This window comes from Colius striatus, chromosome 1 (assembly GCF_028858725.1).
Source record: "Colius striatus isolate bColStr4 chromosome 1, bColStr4.1.hap1, whole genome shotgun sequence".
NCBI classification, from domain to species: domain Eukaryota; kingdom Metazoa; phylum Chordata; class Aves; order Coliiformes; family Coliidae; genus Colius; species Colius striatus.
Genome location: NC_084759.1, coordinates 53,408,176 through 53,435,287, shown reverse-complemented (window position 1 = coordinate 53,435,287; position 27,112 = coordinate 53,408,176). Strand labels below are relative to the sequence as shown.

Below are 27,112 nucleotides of genomic sequence, written 5' to 3'. Positions count from 1 at the left end.
ATGCCTCCCATATTTCCTCAAAGCAAAAAGGGTTGGGAAATGGCCTTGTACCTGAAGCCTTGCTGAGGAGCAACTTGATGAGTCCTGGTAGCCAGGACCAGGAGTTGGATGGCCAGATGCAGCTCTCCTGGTGCTTGCTAAGAGGACAACCTGATATGTACTATTCCTTCTCTTTTCCCTCTGCCCCTCAGGCAGCTTCTTGCTCTTTTTCCTTCCTCCTCCCTTGCTGCCTGAGAGGGCACAGCCCCATGCCTTGCCTGATGCCTGCATCCACCAAAAGTCATCTTTCCTCTCCTCAAATAACAGGTATTTGAGGACATTTTTGCTTTGTCCCAGGAGCATGGTCAGTCTCAAGAACAGAAGGCTCAGCCCAGTTGGGGAACTCAAGGGGATTCGTGGGCTGCTTCACTGGTCCTGCAACACCACAAGCAAGACAGAAAACGATGCCCAGAGCACAGTATCTTGGAAATTTAGGATGCTGTGCAATAAACCACCAGGAATCTGCAGTTTCATGGCCAGAAAGAAATTCTGGCTGTGAAAAATACAGCAACTTCCTATATTCTGCAGTGGTGTCAGCATCAATTCACATCTTGTTAAAAACTTTATCACTATGCGCTAGACACTGAGATGTGCTGCTCTTAGAAAATGAAGTACTAAAGAGAAAAATGGATGAATTGTGTCAAGAAACAAACAAGACCATCCAGAAACCATAATTAGGTCAAAAGGATTCCAGCTCTTAAGATGTTCAGTAGCAAACGGCCTAACTTTGATGGCACATCCAAACAGTTTAGAAGCCTTTTGAGCAAGCAGAAATGCTTATAATAACGTGCACAACCAGAGCTTCTTTGACCCAAACACTAAAATCTATACATGTTTTAACAAATTCAAAGCACAAAGCCATGTAACAATTGTTACACACGATTCTCCTCTGGCCATGCTCTCCTCACAGCTCTTTTGCAGAGCATCAGCTGCAATGTGATCCAAGTCTTAAGAGCCCGGGGATGGCTGCCCGCTAGACTTTCCAACAGGAAGCATGATGGTTTCAACCCTTGGACAAACACACTGATGTCTTGGCAGAGTGAGCAGTCTGAACTGCACTTTTAAGTTGATAAAACCCTGCATCCTACTTGCATGGGAAACACAGACGACTGACTGGTTGTGGGAAGCTCTTCCTCTTAGACAAGCTCCTACAATACGCTTGGGTAGCTAAAGGCTTCCAGTAGCTTGACAAAGCCTGGGAAGCCAGAACAGAAAGGGTTGGAGGTGGTGCAAGGAGCTGGATGAGAGAGAAGTGACCATGCAGACCGCAAGGTCAGTGAGGGAAGGGACTGTATCCCATGGGGGCGACCCATGTTGGAGGAGGGGAAGAATGTGAGGAATCCTTTTCCTCTGAGAAGGAAGCAGCAGCATTGTGCCAGGGCTTCCTCATCCTCACAGTAGTTTTTCCTTAAGTTTAAGTGGAACTTTTTGTGTTCTAGCTTTTATCCATTACCCCTAGTCCTATCAGTGGACACTACAGAAAGAAGTGTTGCCCCATCCTCCTGACATCCCCCTTTCAAATACTTGTAAGTATTCATGAGGTCTTGAAGTGCTGGTTGTATTTTTCTCATCATCCTGCTCTGTTTTTGCTTTCTATCTGTTCTGTTTCTAGTTGGTGGTAGATTAAACTGTTCCTGTTTTCTTCCCTAAGCTAATTCTGTTTTACCCAGGACCATAACTGGCAGTGAGCTCTCCCTGCTTCTATCTCAATCCACAAGGCCCTTGGTTACCTTGTCTCTTCCCATCTCGCTGAAGCCTTCACCTTTCCACCATGGGAGTATGAGTAAGCCGGGTGAGTAGCTGCATGGTGCTTTGTTGCTGGCTGGGCTTAAAGAGCCAGATTTGCCTTGACTCCTACCCACTGCCCACAGCAGTGCCGCTGGCTTGGGTAGGCCCGTCAGGCAGGAGCCACATAGCTGATGTGCAGGCTGAGCAATGCTCTGCACCGCGGTGCTCAACACAGCCCAAGCACGATGGCTTCAAACCACCCAGGGCCTAGACACAGGAACAATCACGGCAATATAGACACTAAGTGACCTTGTCCACACTGCTGAAGAAATACCCTACCACATTGCCAACAGCTTCTTCTTCTACATGCTGAGAGGCTGTTTACTTTTGTCACTCACTGTTTAATTAAACAGTAATCTCTATAGGATAGAGTTTATTGCTTGCAGCTTATCTCAGCATCTGTGGCATTATATAAAAACACCAACACCTCCAAAATAACACCTGCCAGCAAATCCATCTCCTTTCCTAAGGCACCTATTCAAATCTTCTAGAACTTTAAACACAAACACTATCTACAGCAGTGGTATACATTAGATAAGCCTATGCTGTTGTTGCAAACTGGATGCAGACCAGGAGCAGGAATGTGACTGCTTTTCTGTCAAGTGCAGCAGAGCAGCCAACAAAGAATTCCCAGTGGCTTTATGCTAACTGTAGAAGGACATGCAATAGCTGAGCTGACAAAGTCAGAATGAGGTGCCCAGCTGGGACAAAGTTACCTTTGCAGAATATTTTTGGACAAATTTGGATTGCAAAGTAACTTCATAGTAGGTCAGCACTTTCTATAATAGGGTAACTGCAGTTTAAATATGCTATTAGGAGCCTTAAACTGAGGTTTACTGCTCTGTGAAACCATAGCCTTAGGACACAAGAAAAAGCTGGAAAACAAAAGGCTTACTCAGCTCTACAAGAAGGAGACTAACTGTAAAGGAGACACAAAATAAAACCATAGGAAGTCTAAAAGCCTAAATATTCTTTTTCTCTTGTAACAGATTTTTCCCCCCTTACACTCCCAGTGCCCCCTTTCCATAGCAGGCTGTTATGGCAGCACCATGCAATTTCTGAAAAACATCCCACCTCAACAGGAGGTTGGCATCCCCCTGTAAAGTCACCAGAAACCAGAAGGATAAAGGAGGTATCTCTATTTCAACATCTGCCCCAGGAATCAACATCCAGCAAGCTCACAAGATTAGACCGATCTGTCAGACAGCAGAACTTGGCCCTTTATAAACTGTTTTCCCTTTCTCACCATGGACCCTTAACCCCGACTACTGCTGATCCTACACCATAGCTGGAGAAACAATCCCTATTTTCTAACATTTGAAAGAGCCTTATTGGTGTACCTGCAAAAAATGCTCCTAACTAGAAAGCAATTAACATCGGTGAGAACCCTGACTGGGTTAAAACAGTAACAGCCCAAATGGAAAAGGGGATATATGGGCAGAGTTGCTGTGAAACACATCTTGGGAGTAACCATACGTCAAGTATCAACCACAGAGTCCTGAGTGAGGATGTCAGCTCTTTGCAGCAGTATCATATTCCCCTCTTCCCAGAAAATACCCACTAATTCTGGAACTGCACAGCGTGGGTTTGGATAGCACTAGTCTGCAACGTGCTGTGCTCTCATTCAATGACCTCGTTCATTGCATCACAAGCACTAGACTCACACACTCCAAGACTGTGTTCTGCTTTTGTTTTGATTAATTAAAGAGGCATTAAAGTGATTAGCACTCACAAGGTCTGCCTGCTCTGCTTTCACGTGATTTTCCACTGTCATTCTTCTAACCAAGAAGGAAAAGCCGGGGTCACAGCAACAGAGATAAACTACCAAAAATATGCCTACATGGAGCAAGACAATCTAGTCCAGATAGGTCCAATCAGAGCAAGGAGAAGGCTTCTGTGTGCCGCCTCTGCTGAGGTATCAGTGGTCAAACGATCAGAGTTAAAAGTCCTGCCAGGGAAGAATTACTCACTTCACAGCTATTTCACCAAAATGACACATTCTACCATCACCACTAAGCTGAGGATACATAATTTTTAAGCCCAGTGTCCTCTTTCAACACTGTCAACTTGTAGAGTGCACCTTAGATCCTGGGAGTGTCAAAGATGCAGAATGGGAAGCTGGTCTCCGAAATCCTCCCCCCACAGCCTACACCTATTTGACAGAAACAGGAGCTGGTTCTTTGCTGCTCCCTCGTTATTACTGATAAGCCTTGCTTGCAACATGTTTTTTCAGAGGAGCTGCCATACAGAAACACTGACATTTGTCAAGAGAAAGCTTCATCCTGAATTGTGATCTCATTTGCATGTGTCTGTACCTGGCTGAGATATCAGAACAACAGTTTGTCAAGTAAACACGAGTGAAGCGTGATTCAGTATATCCAGGTCTCTTAATAACCAACATCTGTGACTTTCACAAATGAATCACTACAGAAGACTACAAAGAGTTAGCAAAAACAGGGAATGCAAAAATGCTAAACTGCATGAAACAACGCAACTAAATAACAAACAACAGTCTTACCACAGAGCAAGTCTCTGCTCAATTTCCTTGAGAAAACCAGTGTGAAATTTGTGCAAAGGTTCGAAGTTGGAGAAAATGAGATTTTTCAGTGTTTCAGGCATGCAATCCTCTTTACTCACTGCACTCTGAAACCACTACAAAGAAAAAAAGAAGCAAAATTATCAGCAGGTGGAATGCAGCAGGTATGATCATTTGCCATCTTTATTCTCCTAACCCAAAACCTCCTAACTCTGTAAGGACCTTATTTAGCTGGCACTAGGAATACAAATCCAGGCTACCCCTGATATTCATATCTGCTGAACCCATGCTCTTATCAGCAGTCAGGCCCTGCACACTTGAAAAAGAAACTCCCTTCCTTTCTGCCATCACTGATCAAATCTTCAAAATTCTTTTCAAGCCCAAACTGGTTGGTCAATACAAACTGAATTTGCAAATGCTGTAGGTACAAGAGAAGGAGTATTGCAATACTTGAAACCCTTGCAAATATTCCAGTAAAACCAAACAGTATGCTCTTCCTTTTCCTGAGTTCTGTCTGAAATCCCTTTGACAGGAGCTAGTACAGTAAGCACACCAACCCATGTTGCTGTGTGCAGACAGAGAACACCATGCACTTTGCAAAGTGAACAAGGACAGTACTTTGCGTTTCCAAGACAAGATGCTAGTAGCAGAAAATAGCCAGTGACAGTCAATACTCAATTGTCAGTGACAAATACTGTTAAGACTGCAACTGGCTCCTGCTCAGTTTTGCTCCATATTGTCCTTATTTCACTGTCTTTATTCCTTAATAAGCCTAAGGGTGATGTAAATCTACAGGACTAGAGGACTTGCCAAGGTGGCACAGGCTATTATCTTCACCATGGTTACACTACTGGCTCCTTCTGAGGGGTTCAGCCTATCTATGGTTGACTTCCATCAGTGCCTATAAGGCTGTTGGGACCAAAGGCAGCTGTCCCAGCAGTTTTGATTAACACTGCATCAGCTGCAGCTGACCCAGACCTGGGATAGAGATTCTTCCCAAGCCTCTTTCTCCTCCACTGTGTCTCTGCAGTGAGCAGAGCTGAAGAGCTGCAAATTCTACCTACCAAGTCTCAAAATTCACACATGATACTTGTTCCTCCTGATTCTTCCAATGATGCTGTCTACTTGTTCACTCTCAATGGCCTCCTGGCCCAGTTATCTGTGGAGCACAGCTGATGAGCCTGATGACTAGCTGAGAGCCACTTGTATGCCTTTCAGTGGCCCAGCTAATTCAAGTTTGCCTACCACAAGAATAAAGGCCAGAATGTGAAATGGGGCTTAGCTCTTCTGTTTCTGCAGCCACTGGGTGAAACAGATGAAAACAGTGTGTCTGCTGTTGAGACTCCAGCAATGACCAGCATCCCATAGAATCTGGCCTCATCCTTTGTTGTTCTGGCTTCCCAGAAAGCCAGCATAAGCAGGCAGTAGAGCCACAGCTCTCTTGCTGCCTATAACAACCATGCTGCTCCAGCCTACACTGGCTAGGGCTAAGCTGGTGTCAGATCAGCTGTAACTGCCATGTGGTCTCCTGCAACAGATGAGAAGCTGGGGAGAAGGTGTCTCTCCCTGGTTCCCAACTGATACCAACAAACTCTTCCCTGTAGCATGTCCTCCTTACCAAATGCACATCACTGAGTGTCACAGACTGGGTGGTTAAAGAGCTGGGAGGTCTGGAGCTGGCAGCCCTGCTGAACTACCATGAGGGGATTTGGATCCAGTGCTCTTTTACAGGCAATTGTTATTTAAGGCCAAATCCTGCACACATTACTCTTGGAAGTTAAACAATACTGTTGGTGCGTGTGCAAAGACGACACGTCTTTGCCTTGGTGATTTTAACAACCACACTCTAATCAGATGCTACAGACTAATGACTCATTTAACAGACTGTTTCACTTACTGAAACGTAGAATCATTCAAATAGGTGCTCCACAATATTTCATGTTAAATGGAGGGCATTTAATCCAGGGGAAAAACATTTATATGTTTCTCTAGAGAGCTACTTCAGTTTTAAGTGAAGTCATTGAAAACCCACAGGCATTTTTAGTAATTACAACCACAAAGTATGAGAAGCAAGGGAAAAATAACTGAACTGTGTCCCAAGTTCCCCAACCTGATACAGGTTCGTAGGGCATGTTACTAACCACAGTACAAATCTCTGCTTTCTGCTTTTTGTGTTATTTCCTCCCTAGAGCTGTACTCCCGTGCACTGCAGAGAATATCTAGAGGGCAGAATAGGAAAGTAGCACGGAACAGCTAAGATGTTAAATGGAGCAGATGAAATACTACTGCTGACTAGAGCTTCACATGTTTCATGAGTCATGCTCAAGTAAACATACCGATGTGATGACTTCAAGGTCCTTCAGGTATGTTCGTTCTGTGGTGGCTACTTCTTTAGCAATGAAGTAAGCTTTCTCAGTTGGGAATCTCTGCAAATTGCAAACACATTAGGTTTTCATCTGCTTTTATGGAGCTGCTTTCTGTAGGGAAAAAAACTGCAGACAACAATCACCAAGAGAGTTACAAACTAGTGACCCTTGCTTGTGGTTACTGTGACTCATGCTTGAATGTTCCTAAGCCCTGAAGGCGTGAAAACAATCCCTCCTTGCAAACAAAAGAGAACTAGCACTTTCTCTGGGTTCTGGAGAGTCTTTTTTTCTGCTGATGTGATTTCTACAGCTTTAGGGTGCTGACATTCCTTTCAGCTTATTCTACACATCCAGGGGAGGATGTATTCACCAATAAATGCTTTACAGGCTAAATAACCATTTGAATCAAATTTGACAAATGTCAGCTCTGTCAAAATGACAAAAATTAGTGTCTGATTATTAGAAGTTTCATCAGGGTAAGAATTCACAGTAAGAATACTCTCAAACAAATCAAAACTGGAAGATTTGTCTGAGTGCAGCTGGACAACCTATCAGTGAGAGAGGGGAAGGATTTTAGGGTAAGCTATAGATTTCAAATTTCAGCATTAAAAAAACCCCACAACAAATCCTCCTGCATTATCCAAGAGGCAAAAGTGACCTCTTCATTCTGAAGAGCTGAAGCATCCTAATTGATCTTGCCCTACATCGCTCAAGAAGCAAAAAGGAAGAGTAAAAGATCCATAGATCTTTTGCTTCTGCATTTCCTCCCTGGAGGTCAAAGATACAGAGGATGCACTAGAAAGGGATGCCATGGGGAGACTGTGTGGGCATTTCCTAGTCAGTATACAACTCCATAGGAACCATCATCATCATCTGGTATATACAACAGTCACTGGCTGCTCTAACTCGGACCGACTCAGACAATCGTGAGTCTATGAACTCATTCTTGGCTTTTCTACTCCAATTTCTCTCACATATCTTGCTAACTACAGAGTGGGAAAAGACATCTTCCTTACACATGCCTTTCCAGCCAAAGACTTCTGAGTTCCTTCCTTCTTCCTCCTGAGATGGTACAAGCTCAGGAAAAATACAGATGACAGAAGGGCAAGAGCAACCCCCCTCTCTCCCTGCAGCACAGGAGGGACAAGCCAGCAGGCAGCCAGAACACCCTGGCTCAGACAGAATCACTTCCATCTCCAAAAAGCGGTTTTGGATGTGATGCTCTTATGGTTTTGCTGTGATGATGGGGCTGAGCCAAACACTTGCAGCTGAACACTGCAGACTGTGGCTCAAAGAGCATTTTTTTGCTCCCACTACCAATTGCTCCCAGCAGTGCTCCCAGCAGAGTCAGACTGGAGAGCCTGGGTTGAAACAGCCAGTGCTGTTCCTTTTCCTTCTGTCACCTGGACATTTTCCCTCCTTAATACACTGGAGTTGACTGTCTTGTCACAACAAACTACAAAGCTCCTCTCCTTAAAAACAAGCTGGATTTATAGGAGACCCTGTCAAAACAAGCTCTTCAGGTTGCAACCAACAGGACTGCCCCAGATTTATCCCACATTAACCTCAGGGACACTGAGCTACCTACCTTTTCTCTGCTGCTTAAAGAGGAGCTGGGCCCTCTAACTCCTACACCTCTGTTCAGGAGAACGAATCCAGGGCACTGAGCACTTGGCTACAGCAGTTCTATGGTTCCAGCCTGACCCACTCCAAACTGAGTTTGGCCTCAGGAGCACAGGGATGCTCTTGGACACATTGTGACTGAGGACAGCAGATACCAAGTGATCCAACCAACTCAAGTTATCTGTGTGGCTATATGATGAAAGCTTTATGGCTTTATGAAGGGCAGGTCCTGTTTGACCAATCTCACCTCCTTCTATGACAAGATGACCCGGTTAGTGCTGTGGGAGACTGTGTCAAAGGCCTTACTGAAGTCCAGGAAGACCACATCCACAGTCTTTCCCTCAGTATCCTCCTGGAGAAACTGGCTGCCCATGGCTTGGATGGACCTGCTCTGATATGGGCGCAAAACTGGCTGGATGGCTGGGCCCAGAGAGTCGTAGTGAATGGAGTTGGATCCAATTGGTGGCCAGTCACCAGTGGTGTTCCCCAGGGCTCAGTGCTGGGGCTTGTTTTGTGTAACATCTTTATCAATGATCTGGATGAGAGGTTCAAGCGCACTCTCAGTTTATTTGAAGATGACACCAAGCTGGGCGAGTATGTAGACCTGCTTGAGGGCAGGAAGGCTCTTCAAAGGGACTTAGACAGGCTGGAGTGATGGGCTGAAGACTATTGGATGAGGTTCCACAAGACCAAGCACTGGGTCCTGCACTTGGGACACAACAACCCCACGCAATGCTACAGCCCTGGGGCAGAGTGGCTTGAGAGCTGTCTTGTGGAAAAGGACCTGGGGGTGTTAATTGACAGCTGGCTGAACATGAGCCAGCAGCTTGCCTAGGTGGCCCAGAAGGCCAAAGGCATCCTGGCCTGTATCAAAAACAGTGTGGCCAGCAGGACCAAGGAAGTGATTGTCCCCCTGTACTCAGCACTGGTGAGGCTGCACCTTGAACACTGTGTCCAGTCCCCTGACTACAAGAAGGACACTGAGGTGCTGGAGCGTGCCCAGAGACGGGCAACAATGCTGGTGAAGGGTCTAGAGAACAAGTCTGATGTGGAACAACTGAGAGAGCTGGGGATGTTTATCCTACAGAAGAAGAGGCTGAGGAGAGACACGATCACTCTCTACAACTATCTGAACAGGAGTTATAGTGAGATGGGGGTCCATCTCTTCTCTCCAGTAACAAATAATAGAACATGATTAAATGGATTTAAGTTGCACTAGGGGAGGTTTAGATTGAACATTAGGAGGAACTTTTTCACCAAGAAGGTTATTAAGCATTGGAACGGGCTGCCCAGGGAGGTGGTGGGGTCACCATGCCTGGAGATGTAAAGATACATAGGTCAGGTGCTGAGGGATATGGTTTAGTTTAGAGATGGGCCTGGCAGTGTGACGTTAGTGGTTGGACTCGATCTTAAAGGTCTTTTAAGTCATCATCCGCATAGATATTCAAAAGATGCATAGATGAGGTGCTGAGGGATGTGGCTTACTTTAGTGATGGGCCTGACGGTGTGAGGTTAGTGGTTGGACTCTATGATCTTAAAGGTCTTTTCCAACTGTAATGATTCTGTGTGGAAACTGCATGGGGTCTAGATATTAGCCACTTTGACAAACGGCAGTAGTTGCAACACAACGTGGAGAAGAGAGCCAAGGCCAACTGCCTCAGCCTTACCTTTCTTTTGACCTCCTCCTCCTCATCAGTCCTGATGCATGATGGGTCATTCAGTAAAGGGCTGATCAAGGGAGATGACTGCTTGGCATCAGGGCTCAAGTTTGGAGACAAAGACATATTTGCCACTGATGGTCCTCCTTGGGAATTGATAGAAAGCTCTGAAAGGTGAGGGCTGCCAGTCAGAGAACCTGCTAAAAAAAATGGTAAAAGAGAAATCAGTTAGGACAGGCTCTCTCCAGAAAGTACCAAAAAGAGTTATAACCTTAAGTTGCAGCATGTGAAATTACACTACAAGCCATCAGGATCCTCAAACTAGTCCATATGGACTTGAAGCCAGAGGAGCTGGATCCGCTTGCGTTAATCAAGGGACTGAAGTGTTCTTTTAGCAGATGAAACTGGATGAAATTAGTTTCTCTGTAGGGAAGGTATCAAGACGTACAAGACTGAGCTGCAATATTTACTGCTATACATCAAATTAATGCCAAATTTTTCACGATTGCAATCCACTTTATGGAAGGAGGATATGCACAACGACAAGGGAGTCACCCTAGCAGTGCCATTTTTTCTAGGAAAGCAGAACTTCAAAGATTCAAATGGTACTTCATAGGGAGCTACTGGATGTAAGTTAGAACAAATTTATCTAGTGGAAGTATAGAGAAAAAGAAACAATGACTTTCTATATCAGTGCTGCTGCTAAGATCAGTCAGATCTAACAGGAAAGGAGAAAAAACTACTAGTTGTCCAATTTCTACACACAACACAAGTATGTATATTATACCTTGTAGGTCTTCCCATGCTCCTCTGATTGTTTGGGATGGAAATGCTAGCATTACATTTACATAAGAAAAGCAATACTTTTAATGCACAAAGCATGACAACTTTAGATTATCACAGATATAAAACTCTCATTGGATTTTGGATTAAAAAAATGTTAAAGAATTAGACAATGAATTACATTTCCATGGAATCACAAACACTACATTAAATACTGCTGAAATTAGCATTTTGTCTTCTGGGAGGCAGACAGACTACTGACCGCACAAATGGAAGAGTCTGCCAAAAATGCTCAGTGTTCCCAGTTATCCCCTCCTCCAAAGCTCTGAAAAATCTAACCCTGTTTTAGAAGATGGATCTGTCACATGGAAGAACATTTACAGTCTGTACCATTTTAGCATCATACATTAAAATCCAACTAAAAAAAAAGCTACAAGCTCTTGATTATCACAGCTAATAGGCTGTCTAGGATTAAATGTAAAACACATACATCACTGTATTTAATTAAGGTCCAAAACATTTTACTATCGTGTTTATGTCCTCCCTAGATTATGATAGGTAACTGCTCCTGCAACACAGCTGAGATACTCCAATAAACAGAGGCACCAATAAATATAATTAGGCCAGTAGTAAAACCTATTTATTTTCTGGAAGAACTCAAAATTTATTGCTAGAACATGAATGTTTTCCAATTCCAAATCAGTCCATGTTTATATGTCATTCCTTTGAAAATAAAACAATACAGTTATCAGTTTACGTAACCACGACAGTTCTGTAGCCTATTATAAATCAAACTCAAAGCAGTATTTGTCTGATATAAAGGTCTGTATTATTACAGCTAACAAGAAAGGATTTACCAACAGTTTCACACTAAATCAATGTTCAGCATAATTTGAGAAAATGCCACAGCTTGTTACACAAATGTCAATTTTATTGACACTAGCACGTAACTGTACACAGCGTTTTCAAAAGAAACGGAATTCATCGAGAAATAGTGAAAACAGATTAATAGCAAGGTTGTAAGGTTAAAAGTACTTAACTCTACGTTACAAAAGACATAAGAAAAGTGATATCATCACCTCAAACGTGGAAACAAAGAAATTCTGGCACTATGCCTGTCATAAGACAGCGAATAAATGATTTGCACCTCTGTGAGAAGTTCACAGGCATTGTAGTCTAGAAGTTAAATAGCACCTATCTGTGATAGATAGATCAACATATCTACCTACCTATTTATAACCCTAGATACAATTTCTGATGTCCTGGAATTTTTATCAGTATAACTCCAGTACTTCAAACTATAAGCTATCAAATAAGACAAGGAATTAAAAAGATTTCCTAGCCAATGCTTGGAAGACATGACTTGGGGAAAGTGTTAGGGAAGGGATCACAAAAAGATGTGCCTGGTGGCTCACAGCATTGAGTATAAACCCCACTGATTCAAGACTCACACACCAATACAACACTGACATACTCAACATTATTTTGCAGCAAGTTGAAATGCTACATTCTCCTTTGTTTTTTTGGTATCAATGTGGACATAAGCAGTGACCAAATCCAACCCCCACCACCTACCAGTGAAAATTAAGCTAGGTATAAAAAAGCGGCTATGTTACAAAAAGGCCTCAAAACGCTGTTGCGTTAGCACATTCTGGGGCTTAATTACAACAACACAGCCATAAAGGTAAACACATTAGATGTTGTTCTGGTGGAAGTGGGAAGCAAATGCATTCTGCTGTGAGAAAGTCAGTAAATCATGAAGGAATGAAAATGGAAGCTCTTCTCTCTCCCATCGCCAAGCAATCAGGACATGTGTCATGCTGATGGGTCATGGCAATGCTGCAGAGTGACTTTCTCTTTTACACGGAGGTGAGGAACAAATAACCTGCATTAACCAAACAGTCTTTTCTCAGTGTTTCTTCTGACCTCCTGCCACAGAACAGTATATTTGTACAGGCTCTACTTTACAACTATATACTATGGAATATGAACAGGAGGAGGAGGAAGAAGGCCAGTCTTATTTACAAGGTACTGAAATTCCTCACCTTTTACCCTAAAGGAATCATTGATTGACAGGCAATTATTAGGATGTCACTTCTGAGATATCACGTTGCACTGCACAGCATATTGGAGGCCTAAAAGGCTTACAGCTGGTAACATGGATTTGTCTTTGCTTGTGCTTCAAATGATTTTTATTTAGGTTCAGACTTGGGCCATCTTTCAAATATAGCGAGCTAGACACACACCAAGAGACAAGTATAAAGGCATGTTTATCTAACGTTTGCTTAAGCACATATTATAATTACATCCTCATTGGAGTGGGTAAGAATTAATCACATGCTTCAATTCTTTTCTGAGCTTAGGTTTAAGAAGAGAAACAAACACTCGTTGATGACAGTGGCAAATAATGAGAATGCACTTTACCACGGTATGTCAGATGGGCCCATCAATGCCAAAATATGTGGAGTGGTTCTTAGTCTTACTGAGCCAGTTTACTCTCCAGACATTGAGGAAAGGTGCTGCAGTAGGGAAGGTGACAGAAGAGGTAAACCTTGACTGAAACCTAACCTGAAAAAAAAATCTATGAAACAATGGCCTGTTACATGGCCACAGGAATGAAACTATGGGTTATTGTCCTAGCTTTACTCGTGTCTCAATTCCCTCCCCATCAACATAACTGTTCCATGTGCTAAGTAAAACAAAGCCAGTGCCTAAAATCAAATACTTAATAGCTATAGCTTTGTCAAAACACACATTACAGTCACTTGCTGCAACTGGGTGGTGGGAATGCACTGGAGTGCTGGCAAGCTGTGGGTGCCCAGGCAGAGGGGCAGGGGCCTGAGCTTGGCTAGCTGGCCATTATTCATCCCACTAGCAGTGTCTGCTCTACTCTAGGCTCCCACCATGCATGGATGTTAACCCACAGGGATGGGTGCTGAGGCTGGCACCTACAGAGTCTTGGCCTGGCTGAGCTACATTGCTTTAAAACACAGACATTACCAGGGAAAAACCAATTCATATCAGGACTTTTCAGCTGATGAAGAAAATCTCTCCTGTGGTCAATTCAAATCATAGGTGAGCAGAACTGCCTGCTGCCTCTTTCATTGTTGACTACATAGACAGCATAAGATGATCTGAAATCCCTGGTTAGAGGCTGTAATCTAACATGAAAAGGTTTCCCTCTTTGTGAGGAGGACAAATGGGACTCAGTGTATCCTGAAGATACTTCTCCTCTATTCTTTTTCTCCTGAAACTCCTGAATAACAAACTCAGGCCATTTAGTGTTCTGCATCTGCTTCAAAGGAAACGGTTCCCACCCCTACATACTGTGTTTTAACAGCGAGGAAGAGTACAGCGGTGTTATGATGCCCCTGGGTACATTCCTCCTCTGTGGAGTACCAAGAAATGAAACTTACTCAGTTACAGAAACTGAGAGGAAACGTCAACTGTTCCTGAACTGTTCCAGACTGACACTCTGCTGCAAAACTTCACATACAGCTACAGAGCTCACTAATTCAGCTGTTAAGGGTTTTATCTTTGTCAAGGTTTACAGGTTTATTACTGGAAATTAAAATATGTTAAAGGTCAGAAAATCACCTTTTTTCAATAGCTGGGATGCTGCAGGGCTCATTCACTCTTAGGCCTGCTCCACAGCCTGCTCTGCAGTCAGAGAAAGCTTGTGACAACCAGACTCCAGTTAGTCCGCTTTAACTTACAGACGAGTGTTTTTTAAAGTCCAGTCTGGTAGATGAAACCCTGCCTGTTGATCCTTTGACCTTTGCATTACTGAGCATATCACTTATGAAGGCTCTTTAATAAGAAACTATTTCACAGAGATCCTGCTGCTGTGGCCACACAGTTAGGTCTAGCTTAATTTTCCATAGTCACAGTTTTAGTCAGAGAAAGACATAATACAAAACATGGGAGACAGGTAGCACCAGATGAAGTGGTAAGTTTTCATATGCACTTCACCAATGACTTGAAGTACCTTAGACTGGAGAAGAGTTTAATAAGGGTGTCCATCCCTTTTCTCCCCTGCTGTGTGACAGGCACGGCTGTGCTGAACTAACAAAGTTACAGGATGGACATTCGGCTCTACTCTCCCTCAATGCAAGAATAAAATCCCATTGAATTCCATGAAAGCTTGAGGGGGACCAGTTCATCAAGCTGCCCCTCTCTTCCTCACTAAACACAACAAGCTGGAGTGATGGATACAGTTTGTTAGAATTAAAGAACCTTGAAAAGTAGTTACACATCAGCCATAAATTTATGTACAAACATCCCTGAACACAGTACCAAAGAATTCAAAGAGGAACAGGAAGAAAAAACACCTTAGTAAGAGATCCCATGTCACATATAACCAATAACTCTGCCTGGCTTGAAAAGGAATGTGACAGGGAGAAAGGTTTGCTTGGACTTCACAGCTTCAAAATGTGTGCCTGTGGCAGGAGTGGCAGGGATCTGGGAGAATGGTGCACCTTCTCAATGAACCAATTTCCTCATGTTTAGCACAAAGCATCAGCCAGCAAATGGACAGAACAATTAAACCAGTGACAGTTTTACAGCAAAATACCAGTTAGAATGAGTAAAAGCCTTCAGTACAGGTAAAACTAAAAAATAATGAAAAAAATTAATTTCATGCATACACAGCTCGACATGCTGATAGTCTCCTCAAGCTTGGTGGTGGTTTAGTAGCCAGCAACCTCTCCAGCTGGTAAAGGTCCATGCTTCATTGGTATACTGCAGTATTAGACAGCGGTGAGTGTGAAATCAGACAGTAACTGCTGTTTGGCCTACATCAGGGTATACTCCCATGTTAAGAACAAAGAGTGAACATTATAGCCTGGGAAGAATACAAGGTCACTAGGCATCAGTCCTTTGTCTAGCCTTGATCTTTCCAGACAGAAATGGAGCAACCTATAGAAGGATTCCCAGCTGTACTCAGAGTTAGGGTTGGTTTGCTTTTGTTTGTCTTTAAGCCAACATGACACAGTGCTACAACAGAATCATAAACGTTCAGCCCCCATGTAAGCTTGTGCCACAGATACTGTCCATTTCAACAAGACATTTCCCCAAGACTCCAGTGATCCTGCTTACGAGCTATGGCAGACAGAGTTGATCATCACTGAACGCAGCCTTCATCAGGAAACGAAGGGCAATTCAACCGTGCTCAATGGAGCCCAAATGCCCTGGGAAACAGACCTTCCTCCCCTCTCCCTCCACTCTTCCCCTCCTCAACATGGTGTGGTTTCTCAACTTGAGACTCACAGCCTGGTGGGTTTTTTTCTCCAGTTCTGAGGTGAGGAGTGCTCTATGAGACAGGATCACTGTAATAAGAGGAATTAGGTACTCCCAATACAAATAGGTATTTCTGCAGTAAAAGGACATTGAGACAGTGCTCCAAACAATGCAAGGAACAGAAGATACACCATGCTTTGAGGATAGACAGAACATTGAAAAGGCTTTTTCTCCCAGAGAGGTACATGCTGACAAAACAGTGCATACAATGAAACAAAAGACGTTTCTCTTTAAAACGGCATTAAACAAATGACAAAAATGAGAATGAAGTCCCCAGCATTTCCAGTTTTAAAAATTAATTTTGACTATCAAGATCTATTTTTTTAAAAAAATCTATGCATGTGCACACACAGAAATCAGGAAAGGGCTGGATAAGTGAAACGCTGCCAAGCTCACAAACTTTGTTAGTGGGTCCCGGTGAGTTTTTTAGCAGGAAAAGGGAAAAAATTAGGATTCAGCTAGTCAAAGATTTTTAAGTGCCTCATGGAAAAGCAACAGGCATGAGCTCTAATACTCACTGAACTAAACAGATAAACCTACCTCTGACCTTGCTGTAAGCCCTGAAAGGCAAAAATCCTTGCAGCATTTTAAAGAAAGCATCTAACTTAATTTTAACAAGCTTGAAAGCTCTTGAATCGGAAAGCATTCATATTCCTTCAACCTTCCATGTTCCATCTGTGACAGATATATCATTACTGGCTTTAGAGATAATTTTTATGGTTCTCAGGGGCAAAAACTTTACCAAACAGTCATCAATAAAAACTAGTCCTTAAAACTCTAATCACCGCAGAGCAAACTAAGTATTTACCATTGTGGCATGAAAATCTATGATCCTAGGGTCTTTACCTTCTTTACTGTAACAACACCACCATTATCTACACACATACTTGTGAAAAGCATGCCTGTGAAAACACAGCTCAGGCAGGCACACAGGCTTTCCAGATTTCATAACATTTAAAAGAAAGTGCTCACTGTTTTTAATAACAAACAACATAAAATAAACCTATGCTACCTGTTCTTTCTAGACTACAGAATCAGAACAGAAGACAAAATACCCTAAAGAATTGCTACTTGTCACCCAAACTAGGCTTTTTATTCATATGATGCCTTTGATTTTTAAGTAGAAGTTGTGTATTTTTAAAATATCAATGGCACCACACAGCCTAACCGTAGGGAGGAACAGAGAAGATGCCTTTGTTCGGGATGCATGCTGCACAAGAATTATTTCCCTTATAAATAAGTAAATGAGATATGTGCCCTTGTCAAGGCATGATTCAGCAACTACAGAAATTACTGAAATAGAAGAGGAAAGATTTTGCTAATTTTAGTTTCACAGGAATTCAATTTCTTTCCTGACAGGATGGGCATAAAAATTTCATAATGTAGCCTGACCGAAACCAGAGCCTGCTGCTACCCACACTTGAGAAAAGTTATACCTCAGGTTAATCTTTGGGCCCTCCTGATGTGCATCAGCCACTTATAGTCAGAAACTTCAAACTGATCACCATCAAGTAGGAGACATGAACAACCATCTGGGTTTCTGACAAAAGGACTGTTCTCCTACCACTTAGGTTTGACAGCAGCTAACAAAAGAAATGTGTATATATGAACAATTGTTCTGTAAGATTCCATTTCCCTCATATATTTAGGGTCTCTCTTATTTGATATGGAGAAGAGGATTGACCTCTTAAAGGAAGAGGAAAGAGATGCGCTAATAAAATGTACAGAAGCTGCCTTCAGAAACAACACCATTCAGAGTGAAGCATTACACTTTGGTTTCCTTCACTTTACACATGCCTGAACACAGAACCCTTCCTTCACACTCTCTGTCCCTTCCAGCTGGTAACAACCATGCTGATGAATGAGGTGGATCCCCAGTGCTCCACATCCTTGTGTGCAACGGTAGGTGACACCCAACTCCTTCACATATGTGTGTAAGTCAGGAAAAACTTGGATTGCTATTTTGGTTTTCACCCTTAGAAGTGAAATTGCAGCAATTAAAATCTCTTTCTGAAGTCACCTCTGACAGCAGTCTAACGCCTCATTAGGACAAACAAGGCTAGTCTCAACATATTTGACCTGCTGTTGACCTCTCAACATATTTGACAGAATTTATAGGTCAGACATCCTTTCTTCCCTTGAACAACAGTTCCAAAAATAGCCACAATTTGCGCTAATTGAATATAAATCATACTGATGAGATATGAATCACTGTGTTTCAACACTCAAAATCAGGTCTGTTTCATCGATTCAAGCTGATCAAAACAATTCTTGCTCTCCAAGTACTGGGGCTTTAAATTCTCAGGAAGAGTGGAAAGTATGCTGCATCAAAGGGAACTGTAAATAAATACAGTCAAGCACTTTTAGTGTGCTTAAGATATTTTCTATTCTTCTCTTTTCCTTTGTCTTCCCAACCCTGCAACACCTCGGAAGAAACCTCTAGTTGATATGGAAACTCTGCACGTGTGTGCATTTATCGTGGGACAGAAGACAACAAAATTTAAAACATCTTTGCTTCTCAGTGAAGAAAAAGAGGACCTATAAACAGGTTTTAGATCCATCTAACCCATTTTCCATCTGACCTTCTCTGGTCACCACCAAGTAATTGCATCTACAGATAGAGACGGCAGATAGGAACTCCTGGCATGAATGCTACTGCTTCAGAATGAATACAGCTGCTTCAACTAATAAAAGCTGCTCCACAAGCATCTGTGCAAATAGAATCTTATTTGAAGGGGAAAACACAGGTCCTAAAGCAATCTGGTCTAATAATACTAACCTCATTTAATGAACTAATTCACAGAGCATTGTTTTTCAACCTTTCCTGGGTTCTAATGATTGCATTCATCGATGCTAGTGCTGCTCTGTTGAGAAAATTCTGTCTAACTTTGCATGTCCTGTAATCTTGAAGCAAACTGGAAGACTGATGTAATGTTTCAAATTAACATGCAAATCCCTCATTATTCTCAACCATCTACTTTATAACTGAGCTCCACACAACTCACATCATGTATGTGCAAATACTGCAAACCTAAAAACTTTCAGTTACATGATGACATTTTGCAGCTACAGAAATTTCTCTTACAGTTTTCCTTTGATATGTTTGTATTTCATGTGCACTACATTAGTTAATGGGATGTTACCTGTTAGGCAGGCCTGTGGAGCTATGGCTGAAATCACCTTCAGAGAACACTCCTCTGTCAATGCACATGGAATGTTTCCTAGGGGATATGGATTTCAACTAAAACCAGTGTGCTCTAGGCCATTCAGATATCAATTATTCAAAACTCCATACCTGAAATATCCTACGTAGGCCCTGACTCCTACACCAACTTGCCACTACCCATATTTCCTTTAGCTAGGCAAATTTATCCTGAAATTTTATATCTCAAGTCACTGAGAGATAGATTCTGGGAAAGGCTGATACAGAAAAAAAATCCCAACAGGACATAGCAAATTTGAGCTGCCGCTGAGCTGGAGAAAACAAAACTGTCTGACATGGCTTTTTTACCGCCATTGTAGAAGATGACCGAACGTAGTCAAGTACTTGAAATAGGAAAGAACGTATCTGAGTGCCTTTTATCCACAGATTAACTACATCTGCACACTATTTTAGGACAAATCTCTAAATTGCTTTTGCAACTAGTCTCCATATTCATCCAACTATGTGGACAGAGTAAGTTCAGCACAGCAACAAGCCACCTGGACAGTCCAACAAAAGGCTTCTTCCATATCCTCTGGAAAGAGAGGAGATGGTGGCTTAGGACTACTCATTCTGAGTAGACATAGCTGCTCGATCTTGCTGGGATTCAGTTCTTTCATTTGTAGCAACTGCCTAAGGACATCAGGGCTCTTGATGAGTATGGGATTTAAAAGTTAATTATTAAGAATAAAAAAATTTAGAATGGTGACTCAGAAGTACCATCAGCCACACTCCAAAATGTACTGGAAATGGTGACTTAAATCTGTTACTCAGCCTATATCTACCTCTGTTAAGATTCACAACACAGGTATGTTTAAACCACTGCTGCTGACCAATGCACACAAATTAATCAATGCCTGCACCCACTGACTTGAACTGACAGGCTCTTCTTCCCATGTGTGCTTTGTGAACCAAAATAAGAATTCTCCCATCTCATCTCATCTAATCTCATCCCATCCACAGTCTTGCCCCAAAGGCTTCTGTTCTTTCCTGCAAGGTCTGTCTGTATTTGTCCCACAAAAACAAACTCCCAGATGAATTCTAACGGACCTGATCCTATGTGAAAACATCAATTTAAAACTGCTCTCTCACCTACCATTCTCGGCAAGCATTCAGATAAAACCCACATGTCTGCTGGAGCAATGTGGCCCACAGACCTTTTTTAATTAAACGCTTGTCTACTGATGTTAAATGTAACTTCAGTGGCACAAGAATGATGCAAAAATGATTCATTCTAAATGAAATTATTTCCTATGTCATTTACAAAGTTTACTTCTTCAAACTGCAAGAATGCCATGTGTTAAAAATGACAACAACTTAAACACTTAAAGACGAAAAAAATACCAGATGACACAAAATAGTTGAAGAAAAATCCTCACATTTCACTTTTGAGGATAATATTCAGAAGGAAAAGCTGTTGAGATACTTCATTAGCATCTAGGCTAACCTCAGCTACCAACAGGTCTGTTCTTCTAAAATTATGAATCCATTATCTTTTGTAGGCATGTGAGAGAAGAAATCAGGCCTGAAAACACTATTTGGAAGTATTTGCAAAATAGTAAACACCACTTACAAAATTTTATATTTACTTAAATTCAAACAATACAAAATCTATCCACTTAAGGAGCAGCAATGACTGCAAATCCTTCTGTTGAAAATCCAAACAATAAGAAATCTATCCACTTAAGGAGTAGAAATGACTGCAAATCCTTCTGTTGAAAAATCCATTACTGGAACTCTAATTTTACTGTCTAACAAAGCAACTAATTAATCTGTCGAGATTGCTTTACTTTACTGTATACTATAACTACTGATACTTCTGCTGCACAGTCAGCAAAAACATCAAAAGGAGACTCATGCACCCACTCCCCATGCTCAAGCTATCTGCTAATGCAGGCTTCAGCTATCTATATTTCACCTTAAATACTGAGAAGTTAAAAGGCAATTATTTTACAGCTATTCTAAATCCAAAACACAAACCACCTTCTTGTAGAATAATATACAAGCAAGCTTTTCCCTAATTATCAAACTTGCTGTTTCTAGACTCATGCTTTAAATTACAGGAAAAAAACAAGAGCATTTCCTGTCACCAAAGTACCACTGCCTAAGGAGATACTTTACATAATTCCTGAGCTACCTAATCATTAAGAAAATTAACACATTAAAGGAGATGAGTAGGTTAAAACTCGTATTTACACAAAGATACATTCTCCTGCAAGAAAATTTGAAGTATATAACAAGACATGCCTAACTACTGTAGGTATCTTCTTAAATGTCACTCAGATTAAACTCTGTTAAAGTGTGCATAGACCAAGGCATTAGAAAAATTTTAAAAGACCTCTTCTTTTATTATTTTTGTAAAAGCAATCTTGAACAATTTATATTGCCTAGATTTATAAAGTCCTGTAACTTGTTCATCTGTATCGAGGGGTGTGGATTCATCACTGCTACATGCAGGAACTGCACGATACAGATCACTGCAAGTGACCTGCAGTTCAGTCAATGCTGTGATTCACTTAAAATTCCCCAATTTGGTTCCTTTCCCCCACAATATTATAAAAGTTAAAATTAAGGCCAGTGTTAAAGAGCACGTCTTGTTTCCCAGCTCTAATAACTGCAGGACATTCTCCATACAGGAGACCTTTCATCTGGATTTCCTTAATTAACTCAGAGAAACTAGAATTAGATTTTATTAGGATACAGCCCTAATTCTCGACACTTTTAGCCAGTGAAAAGGAAGTTTGTGAAGAATTAGTCTCTGTGTCCTTCTGCACATGTGCCAAAATCTCACTACTCTATGTACAGTAGACAATCAGCCTGGACCACAGTTAGTCCTATCATTCTCTGTGTCAGGGGATGAAAAATTTATGAGGTGGCACTGTCAAAAAAACAGCCTACGACAGACTAATTGGATCCTGTACAGATAAAGATTTTTCATGATCAAAGCAAAAGGTAAAATTAAACAGCCACCATTTCCAAACCCCCTTCACCAAAAATCACCCACAACAGAACTTTGATATCTCCGTAATAATTCCACTGAAAGAAAAAAGGGGGAATAAAATCTCTTGTAATTAGTCTTTAAACCACACTGATACTGGATAGAAAGGATTGCCTTGCAAGTAATATTCACACCACTTTTAGAGCTGTTTCAATCAATGGTTTTTGCACTTGAATTACATCTTTTGTCTCGTTCTCTTTCTTGCTCAAAGAAGAGTTTGGAGTTTCGAACTCTCCATCACCAAATTAGCGTATTGAACCCACTGAAGAAAAAGCCAATACTGTCATTGTTCCTGGAAACATGCCTAATTTACATCCTCATCAGTTCATCAGGTAAGATTATAAAATGGGTTATGAAGATGAGTAGACCAAACACATTGTTGCTACGAAAAGATTTTCCAGCACGTTTCAAGATTTCAACAAGTTGTGGTTTTGAATATCAACCTGCCTGCATTTGGCCATCGGGTTCACTTTCTTTTTCCCTAACTCTGTTGAGGCACTCATAAGTTGCTCTCCTTGTATGGGAGAGAAAAAAATTTGTAATAGACATACAAAAGAGCACAACATACTTGATTTCATCTTTGTTTGTTTTGAAAAAGAACTAGTCAAGTGTCAAAGAGGCTACAATATATACCTAAAATACGACCCCTTACAAAGAAGAGGTGAGTGTATAAAGTCTTACAAAGGTACCTAAATCAGTTATAATTTTGCCATCCTCCTGCCTTTCAGAGGATTTGCCTTACTGTTAAGCTTCACTGAGACTTATCCCTATCATTCTATTTCTAGGACACCTTTCCTCTGGCTGGTCAGTACAATGGTAACATTTGAAATAGCCCATGCACTGAAATTATTACCAGCCACTCTTCACGAGCCCCAGACATGCAATTGCTCTAATGAGCAACCGCAGTATCCACTGGTCTCATAGCCCCAGTCCCTAGCAGCTGAAGACTTGCATTCTGTCTTCATCACTGAGGCCAACAGACACATCCTCCTCTACCTCCTCGTCAAGCTGAAGGCTTCCAAAGGAGTACTTATTTCTAGGCATGGGAGAGGAACTCAGCACAATGGGATTGCCAAAGACCAGGGGGTGAGTGAAGGGGTTAATGCTTTCCGAGTCGGAATCGCTGGACTCCGTCCCACTGCTGGTGGAGCCCTCCATCATCTGGACTGCAGCCATGTGGTCCATCATGCCACTGGCATGCAGTGACTGCAGAACCGGGCTCTGCTTTGACTGTGCCCCAGCTGGCATCCCGTTGGCCATCATTTTGCCTTCTGGAGAAGACACCTTGGGCATCCCGCCTCCTTTACAATATCTCTCTGACCTATACTCCTGCCCGGGTGTTGGGGATAATTGGCTCAGGATAAATGGATCTGTAACAGACTTATTGCAGAGATTTGGGATTTTCTGTGCATGAGGCCGTTGAGAACCTGGAGAATACCTGCAGTAGCCATGGCAGCTACTGTCATGGCTATCCTCCTCCCCAGTCCTTGCCCTGCAGTCATGCCCATTTTCTGAGACGTAACCCTGGGAGCCAGTTCTGCTCAGGCTCATGTTAGGGCTTGATCCTTTGCTACTGGGAGGCAAGGGAGTGGCCAGAGGACTACGGCTCCCTGGCTCCCTAAACATTTCGTCAACCAGTGAGCTGTGCCTTGGCATCCTGGGGCTTCCCCCAGTGTAGAAGGAGAGATGAGCTGGGTTATCATCAAGGTACTCTTCAGAGAGATACTGAGAAGACTTTATAGAGGCTGAGGAATCCCTATATCTAGTTCTATTGCGATTTTCATCCCTGTAGTGAATATAGGCACCACTGGTCAAATCACCCTCATAATTGTCATTTGTTTGGGAATATGACCGGGTTATTTGTCCTCTGAGGAGATCATACTCGCTATCTACATCACTGCAGTCAATGAAAGGAATGGAGGAGCTGCTGCCATGAGCAGCCCTGGAAGCTGGACCTGTGCTTGGTTGCTGTGACTGAGGTCTGTTCTGCTGCATCTTGTCCTTAGCAGCCTCCTCTTCTTCCTCCACCGTTGACACCACTGCTCCATCCACCTTCCTGCCTTCCTTTGGGCTTTTCTTCAAGGAAGGGCTCTTGTGCTGTCCAGTGTCTTCTGTCGAGGCTTTTAGTTCTTTTCCTTGCCGGCAGCTCTGCACTGCTGCAGCATCATTGTCGCCTCCATGGGCAAAGCTAGAGCTCTGGAAAGATAAAAAAGGGAAGACAAGAGGGAGACAAAGGGAGAGGGAAGGATGGGAGGGGAAAGGTTTGGGAGGGAAGGGAGCCAGAGGGAAAAGGCTAAATGTAATTACGCGCCAGAATTTTACACTGTATCTGCAGCAACACAAGAGTGTCTCAAAAGCAGAAGAGGTAACCCAAGCTTCAAAATTAATTAGAATTTTAAAAAGAGAGAGATCTCTCATCTTGAAGAATAGAAAAATACATAAGCTAAGCAAGGGAAAAGAAGGTAGACAGAATATGGCAATACGTAAAAAGGGATATTTTAGGTGTTTCTATGCAGCCATCAACACTCTAAGAGCATCAGCCTGTTTGCACTACTCTGAGAAAGATGGAGAAAAAGATCAAACATGTAAGTCAAAATCAGCATAGCCTACTTACATACACTAAAAAAAGCCATGTATGAGCTTTTGAGCACTCCATGTTCAGTCCCTGGAGCATACCTGTCATTAGTTCATGGGCTGTCTTGTCTACACATAAAAGTATGTTCAATCTGCCTAGTAGTCATGCTCCATCTACCTGAGCCTGTCTTAGCAATATTAAAATGCTAAAAGATATTTGAAATGGGTTGCATGTCTAACAGAATTCTCTAAAGGTCTTATATTTGCAGAAATGAGAGAGCCTGTGAATATCAAAAGGAAGGAATGCAAACAAGGTGAAGGTTTGGTCAGCATTCTTAATTAAATCCATTAACCTAGTAGCTTGCTCCTGCCATTTAAGCTCTACCTAACATAAAGGTATGTGATTAAAGGTTCATCTCCACAAACACAGATGAGCACAGAGAAGCATGAGCAAGTGGAGGAACCCCAATAACCTAGTTAGGAAAATGGAACTCCCTGACCCAAATCCTCTGGGGGCTGTTCCAGCAGAGCCATCAGCCCATGGTCTGGGTCTGCCTGAGACACCAGCAACTGGAGATACCAGAGCACATGCATATTGGTTGGGTAGGTCAATGCATAATTGCTAGCAGACATTAAACTGGACTAGATGATGAGTAGGATAAGAGAGCTGAGAGTCAAGTACTGGAGCAGCCATAAGTCAGGCCAGGCACTGGAAAGACCATGGGGCTTGGGGGTCAATTACTGGCAATGCCCTAAGTCTGTAGCAGCTACTGGAGAGACACCTTTGCATGTGTGTGTCTCCATGTGTCAGGTAACAGGTAAACAGAGGACTCAAGTGCCAGTTATTGGACAGACTATGTGCCTAAGAGATGGGCTACAAAGCTGGTGAAAAGTCCAGAGACCAAATCTGATGAAAAGCAGCTGCGGGAGCTGGGGTTGTTTAGCCTGGAGAAGAGGAGGCTGAGAGGAGACATGATCCCTCACTGCAACTAACTGAAAGGAAGTCATAGTGAGATGGGGTGGGTCTCACTGATGGGGTTTCCTCTCATTGAGGAAATGGTCTCAAGTTGCACCAGAGGAGGTTTAGATTGGAGATTAGGAAGAACTTTTTCACCAAGAGTGTTGTTAGACACTGGCACAGGTTGCCCAGGGAGGTGCTGGAGTCACCATATTTAAAAGACAGGTAGGTGAACCTGCCTCTGCAGGGGGGTAGACTAGATGATCTCTAAAGGTCCCTTCCAATCCCTACCATTCTATAATTCTATGTGGCACTTAGGAATATGGTTTAGTGGTGGCCTTGGTAGTGTGAGGTTAGTGGTCGGACTTGATGATCTTAAAGGTCTTTTCAAACCCAAATGATTCCATGGTTCTAAGATCAGTTGCAGGAGGGATCCATATCATGTATTTGTACACATATTTTCCACTAATGAACTTGCATCTTGATTGGCCAAAGAGTGGAACAGAGTGAGGTCAGTGGCACTGTCTGTGCTTGTGGGAGTGCTGTGCTCTGTTTCTGTTCACCTGCCTGGCTAGCTGTGTGTATATGTATCATGCATGTGCATATATGTGGGTGCCGACAGTGAATAAGCGCTAAATCTTATTACCAGCTGGGAACATGTAGCTGCAACAGCCTCATCAGTATTGGGCTACTAGGTTTGCACACTCCTAATATGTAACAGCTATTAACATAAGACAAATACAGCAGGTATCTAACAAAGATAAGGGCTTAAAAGTCATGGTTAATACAATGAAACACCTTGCTACAGGCAACCAACACCCTGCAGTGAACGAAAAGAATTAAACTGCTCCCAGATGCAATAACCAGCTACAACCTAGAACTCCAGCAATAACACTGTGGATTGAAATTTTTCAGATGGCCATTAGTACAGCTCAGACAAGCTCACTATTTGTATTCATCTGGTTGTCTGGAAGCAATGCTGCTCCACAGTGGAAATGAACTTGTTTCACTTGCAAAATCTAAAACCTAAGACACCCAAGACTCCCCACCGACCAGGTAAATGCAAAAAAGAGCAGAAAACTATGCTCCCAGAGTTTCAAAGCAGTGATCAGCAGAGGCTAATCTAACAAGAAACGGTTAAAAGGCATGATTCAGGGTTTCATCAACATCACTGACTTGTTTTGGCACCTCTGTATGCTGTTCTGAAGGCTGTGCAGTCAGACTCCTGATGGAATGAATCTTGCTGTGTTTCCTGGAGATAAGAGGAAAAGCACAGTGAGAAGCCATTT

The 27,112-nt window shown here is 42.4% G+C and overlaps 1 protein-coding gene across 4 annotated transcripts in view; it reads right to left on the bottom strand.

Moving 5' to 3' along the window:
* The window catches only part of FARP1 (FERM, ARH/RhoGEF and pleckstrin domain protein 1), a 217,848-nt gene that overhangs the window by 24,623 nt on the left and 166,113 nt on the right, over positions 1-27,112 (bottom strand). The window contains exons 12-16 of one of the 4 annotated variants that reach the window (XM_061996128.1): positions 27,000-27,075; positions 24,247-24,487; positions 10,020-10,210; positions 6,700-6,789; positions 4,346-4,479 (exon numbers count right to left, since the gene is read on the bottom strand). In XM_061996128.1, the coding sequence (XP_061852112.1) occupies positions 4,346-4,479; positions 6,700-6,789; positions 10,020-10,210; positions 24,247-24,487; positions 27,000-27,075 (732 nt within the window). The remainder of the gene's footprint in view (positions 1-4,345; positions 4,480-6,699; positions 6,790-10,019; positions 10,211-24,246; positions 24,488-26,999; positions 27,076-27,112) is intronic. The other 3 variants (XM_061996132.1, XM_061996142.1, XM_061996151.1) reach the window with 3 other exon arrangements.